This window comes from Dermacentor albipictus, chromosome 1 (genome assembly GCF_038994185.2).
Source record: "Dermacentor albipictus isolate Rhodes 1998 colony chromosome 1, USDA_Dalb.pri_finalv2, whole genome shotgun sequence".
NCBI lineage: Eukaryota > Metazoa > Arthropoda > Arachnida > Ixodida > Ixodidae > Dermacentor > Dermacentor albipictus.
This window is the reverse complement of record NC_091821.1, coordinates 131,915,118-131,930,907: the sequence shown is the minus strand read 5'-3', so window position 1 is coordinate 131,930,907 and position 15,790 is coordinate 131,915,118. Positions and strand designations below refer to the sequence as shown.

General features: G+C 42.9%; 1 protein-coding gene across 2 annotated transcripts in view; it reads right to left on the bottom strand.

Moving 5' to 3' along the window:
- Nucleotides 1-15,790, bottom strand: part of Snx16 (sorting nexin 16) — a 40,268-nt gene that overhangs the window by 8,174 nt on the left and 16,304 nt on the right. The window contains exons 5-7 of one of the 2 annotated variants that reach the window (XM_065424517.1): nucleotides 15,451-15,520; nucleotides 12,240-12,376; nucleotides 11,551-11,664 (exon numbers count right to left, since the gene is read on the bottom strand). In XM_065424517.1, coding sequence (XP_065280589.1) covers nucleotides 11,551-11,664; nucleotides 12,240-12,376; nucleotides 15,451-15,520 — 321 coding nt within the window. The remainder of the gene's footprint in view (nucleotides 1-11,550; nucleotides 11,665-12,239; nucleotides 12,377-15,450; nucleotides 15,521-15,790) is intronic. The other variant, XM_065424519.1, reaches the window with a different exon arrangement.

Sequence of the window (15,790 nt, the reverse complement as noted above, 5' to 3'; positions counted from 1 at the left end):
GATGTTAACATCAAAAACGAAATTTGAACGGCGCGCCACGGTGGCATTTAGAAGGCGGAGTGTTGTGGACATGCCCCACTCCGCAGTAGCCTTCGCAGTGCAAGGCACTGAAGCAGGAACAGGAACACAGTGGAAGTTGTGTTTGATTGCCGATAACTCCGCTTCTGCTCAATATAATGAAGTACTTTTTGCGGCAAAATATTTTTGAAATAGCCTATTTTCACTTTAAATGTCTTTCTCCACTTCAAAAAAAGTTGTTCAGGGCCACTTTAACAAACAAAGAAGAAAAGGCCCAGCTGAGTGAAAAAACAAAACCTGGAGTTTTGGCCTTGGAGTTTACTTCTCTTTCCTATATGAATTCTCTGTCTAGTGACATTGCTACAAGACGCAACACTGAAAAAATTTGTAGCCCGCTTATGGACACCCAGATCTGTTACAGCTGAACAGAAAACACCATCTTTAATTGCACCTCAAACCCAACAAACTACTCGCTCAACATGAAGCATGAAATAAACATGCTCAAGAAGGTACTAACAAATGTGGACACCAGTGGGCAAGAAGGAACAAAGAAGAGAAAGGAATGAGAACGAAGCAGAGATCAGCAGCTCATGAATAGTTTTCAAACAACGATACTGTATATACTAGGCATCTACGGTGTATGGTTCAGTGTTTGCATTCACGCAGCCAGCATTTTTTAGAGGAGCCATCAGGTGCGCATGCATGATAGGGTGCCTTCACAACACATCTACATAATAAGAAAGCTACAAATTAATTTTGATCATCTGGAAATCTTCAGGCCTGTTCAATTCGACATCTGAACCTGTTTATGAGGTGCTGCGCCATGCCATTCAATTCAACAGAGCAGCACTGATGTCCTCTGAACCATATTGTTCATTTTAAATGGTACAGGAAAGTTTTAGAGCTGCTTCACAATTTTTCTATGCTCTCCCTACCGACAGTGCTGACTAGGCACACATGTGAAAGTGTGAAGGAGCAGCACAGCAGACGACACAGCACATGGGTGCAAGCGCTGTTGAAACTGCTCATGCACATGCATCTACGCAACACAGGGTGTATTGTTTATGTTGCACATGTACACTAGCATGTTGTGCACTTGCCACAGCCTGTAATTCAGCTGTTCGTGTCAAACAAACCAATGCTATTTAGGGTTGAACGACATGTCTCTATCAACTGTCAGTCCTGGTGATTTTCTTGTTTGATTACTTTCTAGAGTAGAGCAATAAAATGAGAGAAAAAAAGTTACGGCATTTCAACCACTAGTTTACGTCATTCAAGGACATTTCCCCAAGCAAGCTGCAGGTGAGAATGGGGTATATGAAGCACATTCATTATTGTGAGCTGTGCGGGAGCGACAATGTTTGATCAACATCAACTAGAGGTTGATTCACCTTCCAACTTTTGAATGCATGTATCACTTCAGCCAGCAATTTCCTCAGGCGTTGCATGGCAATGCAAAGGCAAGTAGCGAGTGAGTAAGTGCCGGTCTCATTCCATGCCGCCTGAGCAAAAGAGCATGGCATGAGCACTGATCGGTGAAGCCTGTCAGAGGGGACTGGCAGCCATGACTAATATCATGGGTAAACTTCTCAGCTTACTCCTTAATGTCATCACCTGTCTTTGTTCGCTATACAACACAGGGAAACATCTTGGGCCATTATAAAACTGTTTCAGTGTTTTAACGCAGCATCATGAAGTCGTAAAGGGCTTGATGAAAATACAGAATTTGTGCATCGTTGCTGACAGGTACTACCGTGAGCACTCCATGCTACAGCTCCTGAAGTGGGACTTTCATTTGTTTTCCACCTTTTCAATTATACATGCCTGATTGGTACAGGTTGAGCACCACCAATTAGCCAGTGACATAAAGTGACCATTTTAACAAACATATAATCCCAATGATTCTGGCAACTGCCACGAGTATCTATAGTTGGTCACAACATAAAAATTCAGCACAAGCTTCTCCCGCACAACCATACTGGCCCTCCTCTCTGTGTCTTCATGCTGCAAAACATAGTTAAACATGCACCTATAGGAACAAATATCAAGTTGCTGTGTTACTATTCCATGCAAAATTGCAAAGCCAAAGCAATATTATCAGAAGCCAACAAACACTGGCACCAAGGACAACTTAGGGGAAATTACTTGTGCTTAATAAATGAAATAAAGAAACGATAAATTGATGGAAATGAAAGTGGATGAGAAAACAACATGCTGCAGGTGGGGAACGATCCCACAACCTTCGCATTTCGCGTGCAAAGCTCTACAAATTGAGCTACCGCGGCACCATTTCCACATCCACTTTCTTGGGTATCTTTGTTTCCTAGTAGAACCCTGGGAGTGTTAGCCAGCGCCTCCACTCACAGACCTTGGCGGCAGATGTGGAACATCCTTTCTGCCGCAGGCGTCATGAGAACGTCATCTTTTAGGGGAACCGGACAATAAACCCACACATGCTGCCTGAAGGCATCAATGTTGCCGGATTCGAGATCCTTGCTATGTAATAAACGAGAAGAAAGGGGGTTAACCAAGGGGCCCGATGTTTATTAGTCATATCATAAGAAGCCAACAAACACTTACATCGAGGACAATACGGGGGGAATTACTTGTGCTTAATAAATGAAATTTAAAAAAAATGATAAATTAATGGAAATGAAAGTGGATGATAAAAAGATCACATTCTCGTGACGCCTGCGGCAGAAAGGATGTTCCATATCCGCCACCAAGGTCTGTGAGTGGAGGCACTGGCTAACACTCCCAGGGTTCTACTAAGAAACAAAGATACCTGAGAAAGTGGATGGGGAAACGGCACCGCGGTAGCTCAATTGGTAGAGCATTGCACACGAAATGCGAAGGTTGTGAGATTGTTCCCCACCTACTGCAAGTTGTTTTTTCATTTCATTTAATTTCCATTAGTTTATCGTTCCTTTCTCTCACTTATTAAGCACAAGCAATTTCCCCTATGTTGTCCTTGGTGTCAGTGTTTGTCGGCTTCTTATGATATGACTAATAAAAATCGGGCCCCTCGGTTAACCCCCTTTCTTCTTGTTTAAAGCCAAAGCAAGTTATTTACAAATGCCCACAGTTTGTCAGTCAGTAAAACTACAGTGGAATCTCGATGATACGATCACGGCTGATACGAATTTCTGGATGATACGAACTTTTCTGTGGTCCCGGCCAAGCCCCATTACTTTGCAACGTGTTAGAGAATGGTTGTTACGAATCAATTTTCGACCCGCGTCGGTTGATACGAAAATTACCGAAGACATTGGAAATTTGAAAGTGTGCTTGGCGAAAGCCAGACGCTGCTGCCGTCTGCGCTCCAATTCATTCGCTTTGGTGTTCGGCGATATCGCCTGTCGCTGCTGCCGCTTTCGTTCTGCTTCCCTGCCTTTGGTACCCGGCGATCTAATCAGTCGCTGATGGCGTTTCTTTTCTGCCTCCCTTGCTTTCGCATCTGATGACATGTTCATTCGTGGCATGCGCATTCGCTCCTTGTTCTTCAGGCGTTTGGTGTTGGGGGAATCCGGCGTCCGCTGGCACTTCCCCGAACCGCTTGGCGCGCAACACGGGCCTCTCACTCGACTGCAACGAAACGGCTGGCGAAGGAGCGGCGGTGCCACCGCCGACGCGCGCGCGCCCGTTCTATCGCTACTGTGTGACGTCACGGTAGCTATGCGCAGCTGCGCCCCTGACCGGCGCGCCGGTTGCTAAGGAGGGGAGGAGGTTGCGCCGCTGCGCGGAGGAGAGACCACAGTTGGCACGATTCCAGCGCACGGATGGACGCGACCGCGAGCATGAGCCCCACCGATGGCAGTGAAAGAGAACAGCGCGCAGTTACGCGATTTCTCCCTCTCTCTTTTGGTGCGGAGGCGCGGACGCGGCGCCGGACAGCGCGGAGGCCGCGACTGGGCGCGAAGAGTTTGAAGCGGTGGCACTTGTGTTGCTTTTGTGCTTTTCTTCATTTTCCGCGTGCCACTGGACGGAGTGGCTGCTGTGCTTCGGGCCGCGTTCTTTGTGTTAGACGTGGGCGACGGCGAAGGACCCACCACCGGCGGCTGAAACGCTGCATGCGCGCTAAGTTCTGAAGCGTGCGCGAACGAAATCAGCAACGACACGTGCACGCGTTTTTATGGATTTGAACAAAGTCTGCTAATTTATCTGACAAAGAAAAAGAGGCAGAGGACATTGGAGAATTTTCTACAAGAAATAAATCCTTTTTACGTACGTGTGTCCGAGTGGGTTCACCTCTGACTCTTTGATTTAGCTAGTTTTAATTGTTTCGATGATACGAATTTCGGCTAATACGAATATTTTTCGTGACCCCGTGAGATTCGTATTATTGAGATTCCACTGTACTGTGTTGCATAATTCAAAAACCGCAAAAAAGGACAGGACACTACCACCATGTTTACTAAAAGTTTTGTCCAACAAAACTTAAGTGTAGAAAAGTGTTGACTTTTTTTAGGCAGAGTAACTGTTTAGAATAGAATATGCAAAGGCTATGAGCACACAAACATGTTGAATGCGAGGTGAAGCCTTTCGCCGTTGGTGAAGCAATAAGGCCAATGTGCCCTGTTCAACACTTTAACAAGGACAGCACTGACAAGGAATGAACAACAGGAGATTTGGTAAGTTCTGTGAATTCCAGATTAATCTGTATGCAGCAGCCAAGGGATATGAAACAGGCACGCATCATGCTGCAGCTTCTCAGCACTGGCAAAACAACTGTAGACATAACACTCAGTCAGTACGATTTTCTGGCGCCACCGTACGCGATTGACAACACAAAAATGACCCAATTCAGGTTCATATGTTCCTAGAAAACAATCTTTTGCCAACGACGTTCAGTACATCGCCAAACCGCGATCATACAATACGTTTTCTGGCCACTAGATCCCATGTAAACAAGAAAAGGCACGATTGATAACAGCAGCAACCTGCCGCAGCAGCTTCCCTGCAATGCTCGCCCGCCCATCTCGTGAAAATTCCTGGTGCGCACTCAGTACCAGCAAATCTCCTTCCGGATCGTCGCAGGTCGAATTCACAGTTATTGCTGCCAAGCCTCTTGCGATAAGTACCTACACCTGTTTCACAGTGCGTGGGGCGTACAGCACCGTTGGAAGCACACTGCACGCTTTTAATATTCGACAACCCAAATGCACTGCCGTTTCTTGCTGCAAGTGGCGCGAAGTGAGCATCATGCTTCACTCTGGTGGCATTGTATTCCGGTGTCACCCACAAGCTCGATTTCCTTTGTGTTTCTCGTCGCAGTCTTAAACCACTACGCAATAAGAAAATGACACTGTGCGTCTCGGGTCGTTCAGGTCACACCATCTTGACGCGTGTCGGAGTCTCATGGTGCAATGATTCATGCCTAGTGGGCACGTGAAAACTTCCCACCAAAATTCCCCATCCGAAGAAGCTACTGACTAAGGCCAAATTTGAGGAGGGCAAACGTAAGCTTGCAGAAGCTACAAAAGCGATAAAACATGCACCTTGGGTCGCTCGGACCCCACAAGCTGGGTGCGCGTTGGCATCTTGTGCTCCAACCATTTGCACAACGCTTAGATTACACAGATGTCAACTACATTTCAGTGTGACATTAGAGACTTCGGATTGTATTTTTTCTGAGCATATGAATGAGGATCTACTGTACCTCCAAAAGGACATAATCAAAATGTTTCCACAGAGTTGAAAGATAAGTTCATGGCAAAATTAAAGGACATTCACATGACTGTACCATGTAATTAAATGCAAGCAAACACAAAAGACATTATGAGACTCTCGGTGTCTTTTGATGCGCAGACAAACTTGTTTTAAGAAGAGCTTGACACCATATTGAAAAACATTAAATTTGCACTCTGACGTCATGGAAATGAGAAAACGTAATTGGCTAACACATCTACTCAAGCTCTTTTTGAGTTGTAGAGCGGTGGATTTGCTGCTGCATTCTTAATTTGTGCCATGCAATTCAGAACTATAAGTTCTGAATTGCATGGCCACAATTTAATGTTTTTCCATGATGAGGTCAGGCATGGTCAAACAAACTCTGCTAAAAAGCATGAAGCACACCAGCAACATTCCACCTCTGCATGCAGCCCGCTCCTGGTGCAAGTCTTTTCACAAATAATGACGTAAATGCACATAGCCATCAATACCTATCGTTCTCAGACACCAGACCCACTAGAACAAAACATAGTAGACACTTAAAAGAATGTAGGTTCCACAATGATATAGGTCCTCATTTTTCCTAACTAATTATATTTCCCTACTGCCTTAGCCAGAAAAATGAAATGTATATATCGGTGTTTTTCATGCCAATGAATTGTTTGTGCCAAGCTTTTATTAAAAGCTTTGTGTATGTAAACTGTTTGCATTGACATGACTTGCAAGAAGTTTGTATCATCCTTATTCTTCATTCACAATATTTCGCATTGACATTAACGGAAACTGTTAACCACGTTTGAAACCACTGTCATACAGTCGACTCTCGTTACAATGGACCCCGATAATCCACCAAAAAATGTCTGTTTTATCCATAGGCAAAATTTTTAAAGTTTTTCTGGGGACGGGGACCGGCTTTCCGAACCCCATGTGTGTGCGTGTGTGTTTCTTGCACTTGAAGAAACTTTATGCGACTTCAAAGAATTGTATATGCCTTATATGAGAATTTACAAGACCTCATAGTAGGAGACAGTTCAATCTCACAGCCTGAGTCTTCTCACACCACAAAGAATCTGGCATCTCTTGGTGGTGTAATCTTCCTTCGTGTAATTGTTGCATACTTCGCTATCACTAACACTGCTTTGTCTTTCTGGTAAAACTGCAGCCTCTCTCCCTCACTCACTCACTTTTCTTTTTCTGTGAGCCGGAGTATAAGTGCTGCTACGCATGACTGCTGCTGACTGCTGATGACTGGGTGAATAACACAGCCTGTCCCAAATCACTATCATACACCAAGATTTACAAAAAAAGAACAATGCGTTACTCGAAGAAAACTTGATGCATAATGTTTCCAGTAAAGTGGAGTAGCTGCCAGTAATTCTTTCGTTACTGAGGTTGAATTCGGTAATTACAATTAAGTATCGATCTCAAGAAATACTTTCGTAATTATGAAAGTGTCAGTGAAGCATTTTCAGGCACCCCCAAATGAGATTTAACTTCGGTGTTTTCAGTGACATACTAATTGTGTACAATTTTTTCCAACTGGTAAAGAAACCCCACACAATGTAAAAAATACCACGTGACTGCACTACCACCCACATCATAAAGCAGTGCAAGCGAGCATTTCACCTGTTTTTTTGTTTTTTTTCCGAGGGCATCTGTGAAATACAAAAGCTGAAAAACACTAATACTTAATAGATAGAAAGTTAGAACTTGTTTAATCAGTGGTTTTGCAAACCACTCAAACTTTGTAATTGGAAATTTTTGCCTAACGTCGTTGTTTACAAAGTTGGTTAATTAATTTTGATTCATTCTGAAATTAAGCACAATACAAAAAATTGTGTGACTTACTCCATACAACAGTCAGCAACATGCATTTGGCCGTGTCATCTTCGAGTGCATCGGAATATTTTTAAGCTCTGGCTAAAGTTAGCTGGAACACCCTGTATATTTGTGGCCTTCCTCTTGTTGCCATTTACAGCCCCCAAGGCAAGGATCATGTTTACCTTCTGCTCATTAGAGAAAGACATGGCGACTGGGACAAAACAAAACGCACCATCAAACCTTTGCAATGATGTCAATTCGTTTTCATAGTGATAGCTCTTGGGGAAGAAAGAAAAAGAAGCAAGGAACCATCCGTGCACCTTCACTACGCTAACTCAACAGCAATCAGTTAGTTTCAAACTAACACCAAACGTGACGTGTTACTTCGGCGGAGGCAGGGCAGATAAGGCACTAGCTCGATCACTATGTTTTCCTTTATTTCCTCTATTTCGTTCTGGCTAACTAAGAGGGCGTCTGTTCGAGGGCGCTGCTTTATGATCAGGTGGGAGTGCAGTCAGGTGGTATTCTCCCTATTTCATGGGGTTTATGTATCAGTGAGAAAAAATATGTACGCAATTAGTAGGTCGCGGAAAATACCGCAGTTAGATATGCCCTTGGCTGTGCCTACAAATTCCTCATTGGCACTTTGATAATTAGGATAATATGCCTCGAGTTAGTTAATTAATTACAACTATGTAATTAAATCTAAGTAATGAACATATTATTGGCCGCTACTCCACTGCACTGGAAACAAAATGCACTAGGTTTACTTCCAAGTAACGCATTGCTTTTAAAAAAAATCTTGGTGCACGATAGTTAATTGGGCCAGCTGGTATATATTTAAGACCTGATGTAATAGTTCTGCGGAAACCCGCAAGGTGGAGAGAAGTAATTAATAAAGAGAGAGTCAGACATCCCCCCATTCGTAGCAATTGCTACAAAGGAAACCCATACGGGTTCCTTGAAAGAAAAGCCTCCAACTTGAAGAAAAAATTCGGCCTGGTCAAGGACTTGAACCCGGGACCACCGCCTTTCCGGGGGCAGCCGCTCTACCATCTTAGCTAACCAGGCGGCTAGCAGATGGCAGGTCGAAGTCAAATTTGTCAACAACTTGAAGCAAAGACAAGAGTTTGACGTAATAGTTCTGCGGAAACCCGCAAGGTGGAGAGAAGTAATTAATAACAAGAAAATCAGACATCCACCTGTTCGTAGCAATTGTTACAAAGGTAACCCATACAGGTTCCTCGAAACAAAAGCCTCACAGTTGAAGAAAAGTTCGTCCTGGTCTGGGACTCAAACTCGGGACCACCGCCTTTCCGGGGCAGCCGCTCTACCATCTGAGCTAACCAGGCGGCTGGTTAGCACAGCGCATACGAAGCTACCCGCACTGGGCGCACTTTGTCCACATCGCAGATCGCTTTGAAGAGGCCCGAGCGGACGCGCACCTTGTCCACATGGCAGATCGCTTTCAAGATACGGCGGGCGCACCGTAAGCAGCAGCCGCCAGAGTAGAACCCCCCCTACTCTCGCCTCCCTCTCCGTGCCTCGTGCACGAAAGAAGATGGCGCATTTCTGCCCCGCCTTCCACTCTCGCACGCGCGATATTAAGCCACGATTGTTGGCTGACCCTCGCAAGTCAGTTGCCAGCCCGTGTCGACACGGCAAAAGTATGTTTCATAAGCCCGATTCTGAAAAAAAAAAAAAAAAAAAAAAGTCGCCAATTTTGTCTGCTGTAGCTGATAGTCTGTTGTAGAGCGGTCCGTTAAAAGTGCACTTTGTTGTATTAATAAAATAGGTAGATAAACTAAGGCTGAAATATGGTCCGTTATATCCGAAAGTCTGTTGTATGCGGGTCCGTTGTAATGATAGTAGACTGTATTTGTATTTGTGTCCACTGACCCTGCCCCAGCCTTACATATAAGGCTGGCAGTATGGAATAAATAAATAAATAAATAAATAAATAAATAAATAAATAAATAAATAAATGATAAAAGAGAATACCACAAGACTGCATAGTCATGTTTCCTCCCATCAATTGGTAGCGAGAAGTGTGTACAGTACAAATGTACAGATTATACTATGAAGCAATAATAGTACTTCATTTCTTTTTCTCAACCAGCTTACAGGTAGGATGGGAGGATCAAAGGTTTATTTAACTCATACGCGGGGGTACAGAGCTTGCTGAGGGACAAAGGTACTATTTTCCGAAGATGGTCAGGAAAACAAGCTTACAACTAGAACTGAAGTATTATTCTGCCAGAATGCTGCTCTCATTTCAACTAGAAACTTATTTGAAAAGGGACTGTGCAACTGCATTAAAGGGACCATATAATGATTTTAGAAGACCCTTTTTTTGAGAAAATAGAAAGCTTATGATTAAATGTGTCCATATATACTGTGGTTGCAATACAAAATTTGTGGCAAATATTTAAAGAAGTTCTGATCGACAAGCTCTCACAAGTATGGATGTCAGCAACATTAATAAATTAGAGCAATGGCAGCAGACGAACTCGATGCACGCATAAACTTTGGTAGCAAGGAAAATATATTTTTTTGTAAGCATGTGATTTAAATTTTTAAGATATGCAGACTATGAGTTGTGACATGGTTATCCAGCAAGTCTCCCTAACTCGAAGTCATAAAACCAGTCCGTCTGCACAATAAATAAATATGATAATTTCATTACCTGAAGCATGACGATATATCTGAATGGCTTCTCGGCACTGGCCTCGTGTAGAACACATGTGGAGACCTGCTGTAAGATGCCTCAGCAGGGCACCACAGTGAGCTGCTCTGTGTGACAACAGCGTCCAGAATTGTAGGCAGCATTCTGACACTCTTGGTGTGCGGTATCACAATTAGAAGCTAAAAGGGGAATCTTTTATGACAAATGTCTCAACAAACAGTGCTTTTTATAGTATCACGTAATTTGCTCTAGCTTCCTGCAGTGCCCCACCACAATAATTCCACTGCTGCATGGGCTCTAAAGCCAGTAATTTAAACATTAACCAGCTTTCTAACCCCTCAACTGCCACGACAAATTAAAAAAAAAAAATTGAAGTGTGCAATTACTTTTAGACCTGCATATGTTGTGCCAACGTTTTCTAAAAAAATATAATACCAGGAATGCCTAGTGTATTTTTACTGGCATGGTTAAAAAAAATTAAAAATTAAAGGTCATTGTGTATGATGTAGTCGTCAAAATTACAAGAAACTGCACATATACACATGTGCGAAAATTGCACGAAGTTCACGACGAATTAACTTGTCAATGGCACCAGAGGACGCTCGCTGTTACCTCATCATCGGTAGTTAAGGGGGCTGATTAACAAAACGTCTGCAATGACTGCTCTCCCGTCTAGAGTACACGAGTACATTGCTCTAAAGAGAGTACCGAAGAAAGCGCCCTCGAATTGATTGAATTCTTTGTTGCTAAAGAAAGCTTAACTAAAACAACACCCTTGAACCACAGACCAGAGATGCAGAAGTGCGGAGAGAAAGCATGACATTACAAGAGGAAGGTCCCTGTGCTGTATGACATGCCATACAGATGCAGCCCAATATAGAGGCACGCAACATTTGTAAACATTTAATACGGAATTTCCAAAGTGAAACAAGTACACTTTGACTTGTTGCTAAAACCTAAATATCCATGCTTGATCAAGGAAGCTCAAGCGTCGAACTTGTACCACTGCAAAATATGTGGCCCTTCCTGCTCATTGTGAATGTCCTTACAAAAAAATTTCTCAGAATCGAAATAAGAATAGTGAGATGTGATGGTGTTTTAATGACGAAGACCCTTGCAATGTTTAATAAATATCCTGGCAGAAACTTGTCACAAATCATTTCGACTACATATTTTATTGAATAAAAAATAGAAACGTACAAGCTCCTCCCATTTATCTTGCAGTAACATTCCTTAAAAATTACTTTGAGATTCTAGATGCAATAGCTGTGTAGAGACAATGACCTGCTAATTCCAGCACATTTTGCAAGGAATCCCAGATTTGACTGTGCAGTGCTGGGTGCAAATGATCTTACATGGAGGACAAGGTGAGGTTGAGAGCGTGCAGACCAAAGGCATGCGACGATGGCAGCTGTGGCCGGTCTCTCGAGAGCTGTGCGTTGGCCCAGCTCGCCAGAGAACACTCCAGCCTGCACCACCGGGAACAATATACACAGAAGCCCAAAGAAGAAGAGTGAAGGATGCAAATGAGTAAGGCAAGCACATGGCCACACATATGACAAAGGCACAAGAGAGGAAGAAAGGTTCAAAAGCACGGCTGCTGTGACAATACCTTCTATAAAGTAAAGCCACAATGAAAAAAAGGTGACGCTGCTCACTTGCTTTTTTCAGGCAACGCTCAGGGTGACAAGGGCCTACATAACTCTTGTCAGCCCAAGATACTTATAGACGAAAGGGTTTACACAAATTTTACAAGCACATCAACAAGAAATTACACAATGGGCAACAAACAACTCCCACATCAGTTGCTACCAGGTGGCAAAAGAAAGACATCACACGACACCTTCTTATGGATATTGCCCACATAAGCATCCTTAGGCTAAACAAATGTTATCTTGCGATGATTTTCATGATGGTCAAAAGGCAGTGCTACCAAAATGCGGTATGGGAGCAATTCCTCTGCACATCCATAAAGCACACTGCAGCACAATGGGAAGTCAATATAAAGCTGGGATAACCAAGCGTAAGGGGCACTTGCACTTACTTGAGTGCCTTGACAAGGACACCATGCTGAAGCCGCAGAGAGTCCAACTCTGAGCGAAGGACTTCTATCTCTGCATCACGTTCACGCAATTGCTGGTTTAGTCGATACACTTGCTCTTCCAAGTTTTCACACAATGCCTGCATGACAACATAAATAATGTAATGCCTCCCATCTAAAAGCACAGCAGAAAAGCTGTAATGTGTGAAATTAGGCACATGGGCTACATCGTGTTGCCAGAGTTTCTTCACTGGCCAATTTACACTGGTGCCACACAGACACGTTGAAGGCCCTCAAACCACAGCTCGATGGCAAAGCTGGTACTGCTATACAGGCGGCTTCAATGGTCACTGAGACAATTCAGTTGTGCAGAAATCAATCAAAACCTCAAAGGCCTTTAACCCTTTAAGCGTCAATGACATAAATATACGGCGCCGCCAACAAGCTCGAAATGGTCGATGCCGTATATTTTCGGCACTGTCTGCACATTTAAAAAGCACGCCTATTTCATAACTTTTTTCTTTTCTGCCATGTGCTGCCACTATGTGGGAATACAAGGAATTTTTTTCTTGTGCCTCCCCCTCTCATTTTCGTTGCATGGTTTGTTTTAGAGCTAGTTTGCTCCCGCGCGTCGATACACTACCGCTCGCGCATTGGCACGCAGGCATCGTCGGCTTATTGCGCTTGCAAAACTGATGGCTATCTCGTTACTAATCGCTCAAAGGGCGACCGCCTCTCTCTCGCTCGTTTAGTGCTCACAGGGATGCGCATAGGAAGGATGCGGCCGTGCATGCGTTTCCGTTGCTTTTTTTTTTTTTTTTGACACTCGCGAAAACTAGTTGCCTCTGGTTGGCAATAAGACGAAGGTTAGCGGAAGTTTGTCACACGTTTTGCTTTTTTGATGGGCACCAACCACACAGCTTTGTTGAGTGCGTGCACCTATACAGTTCTATTGCACTATGGATGTACATATTAGTGAAGAGTAGGAACATTTGAGTCTTGCGAAATATTCTTGTGTGCGCAATTTCAGAGCCTTGAACTGTGTGTATAACAATGCATCGAATTTTTAATTCTTAAAAGTTTATTTCCTTTTTTATTGTTGTTATTCATGAATAACATATATGCCAACTCAAAATATTTTTTTTTCACTTTACAGTCACCCTAGAAAAATTGCGGTAAATTTTTTTCGAAATAAGTCCCCAAGAAGAATTGGAATCTGCAATAAAAAAAATCGACCCTGGGTGGGCGCATATGGCGAAAAAAAGCGACCCTCAAAGGGTTAAGTGGTGAGGGAACACTCTCATCTGCAGTGTGTTTATACTAGCACATGGTAAACAAATGCATTAAAAAAAGGAAAAAGTTACTTTCCTGGTAAAAATTGTTTCTTTTCATAGATTAATGAAAAGTGCTGCCCACATGTCTTCACAAAAGTAATGCAGCCACCAGACTTACTGTCGCAAGTATGGCAAAAGGAATATGAAACAATAACATGACAGAGAAAATTACATCCATTCTATCAACATTAAAAACATTCTGCAGCAATGAAAATAAGGCTTGTTGAAATAGGTTTGCAATAGCAGCAATGCATTTATTTTGAGCTTGATAGAGTTGAGAACCTCTAAAGCCACAGATTTCATAACCACTGAAGTGCGCCCAATGTGACATTGTATTAGACCATTAGTATCACCTTGTGCAAGTAACTAAAATAATGTCACTACACAAAATAGTCCCTCTGAAGGCGGGCTCGAGCTGTTAAACTGAGATTATAACAGTGCTCACTCTGGAAACATAACTCAAGGCATGCCAGACAGTGAAACATATTCAGCAAATGTCATATTCCAGCAAATGTCACAATGTTGAAGTCGAGTGGAATAAAAGCTCCAGCAGCACTACCATAAAACTTGAAGCACTTAAATGGGAACTGAAGACAATTTTTTGTGTTATTTGTTTCTGAAAATTTGTATCCAGATTTTGTACACATTTCACAGGTTTTACTAAGCATCACGGTACCGCATGCATGAAATATTTGAGTGCACAGCTTCAAATTACCACGGACATTAACATTCTCATTCTGTCTAGATGCTTAACTTCATCTTCACCAACCCCTCCATCACCTACCTAGCCCATTTATTCTAGGGTAGCGGCATGCAGTCTGACACAGCAGATGAAGCCAAATACTGTCCTAATCGCCTTAAATACTAGCCACAGCAATTTGGAGATTCCCACTTTGTTAAGTATCATGATAAAAATTTTGAACAAATATATGGAATCTTGTATGAAATATACCTGCTATTCCTGAAGTTGTCGTGCCTTCAAATACCTCGCACAGCTGGTAAGTAATAGAGGGGCTATGTAATGCCTGCTGCTTGGCTTGAATTCATTACATTGGCTCAGGCAGCTCGCATCCTCAAAAATGGACCTTGGAGATGCCAGCCCGCAAAGCACTCAACACACAGTTTTTGACGAGCGGAACCTCTAATGAATGAAACAGAATGCTGGTGCTGCAGACAATGTTGTTTCTGCATGCAAAAAAAGGATGTCAGTTTGCGAACTAATTTGTTCTAGCACATATGACTGCAGGTCCCCATGGATGTCCCTCCATGGCTGGGTTGACCACATAATTTTTAACTTCTCAGTATGGAGTCGAGGTACCATTGCATGTCAAGATTGTACAGTAGTGTACGAGGCCAAGTTTGGCATGGAATCTTTGACTGACAGGCTACCTTACAGAAATGGTGCCACAACTTGTCTATTCTTGAGGGCTCTTTTTAAAGCCTCATGAATACAAACACAGTATTTGTATAAAAATTTAAATACGACTGCACTTCATTTTTATGCAGTCAACAGAAATACAACGATGCCAACAAACTACTTGAGTGTCATTGACCGTAGCTTGCAGCAGTTAACATTCAGAAAGTTCAAACTTTTTTTCCAGCCTCACAAAATTTCAATTAACAAGCTTTTACAGTACATATGACCAGATGTCATAACTCATTTGCCAGGAAGAATGAACACAAGTATGCAGCATTTAATTCTACCAAAAAGCAAACTCAAACTTGAGCACCGTTGCTCCACCGCGACACAACAAAGCACAAAAAATGCCGCTATGCATGGCACTGTGCTTTTATGGGCAGTGAAAAATCTCATAATGTTATTGGCTGCAAGGTAAGATGCGCATATTGCACTGTTCTATAAAAGGTGAAACTTTACAAACCCTGCTCTCTTCTATGGTGTCTAATGGCTCCGGAGGATCATCTAAACAGAAGAACTCTCTAACTGGAGGGCTGAAAGGAAACAATTCATCCCAAGTCAAAGGACAATGCACAAATATACGTAAACATGTAGATTTTTGCTTGTAGTTTACTCTTCAAATGGTAATGACAATATTTCTTTCTATGAATGTAAAGTTCTGAAGATAGTTCTGTAGACTGTCCTTTTTCATTGAAGTAGTTCATACCCCTGCCACACAAGCACAGAAAGTGACATTAACTGGCTAATGCCTCAAACTTTAATGTCATTTGTGGGGTGCCACATGGTCATGCTTAATGGCATTA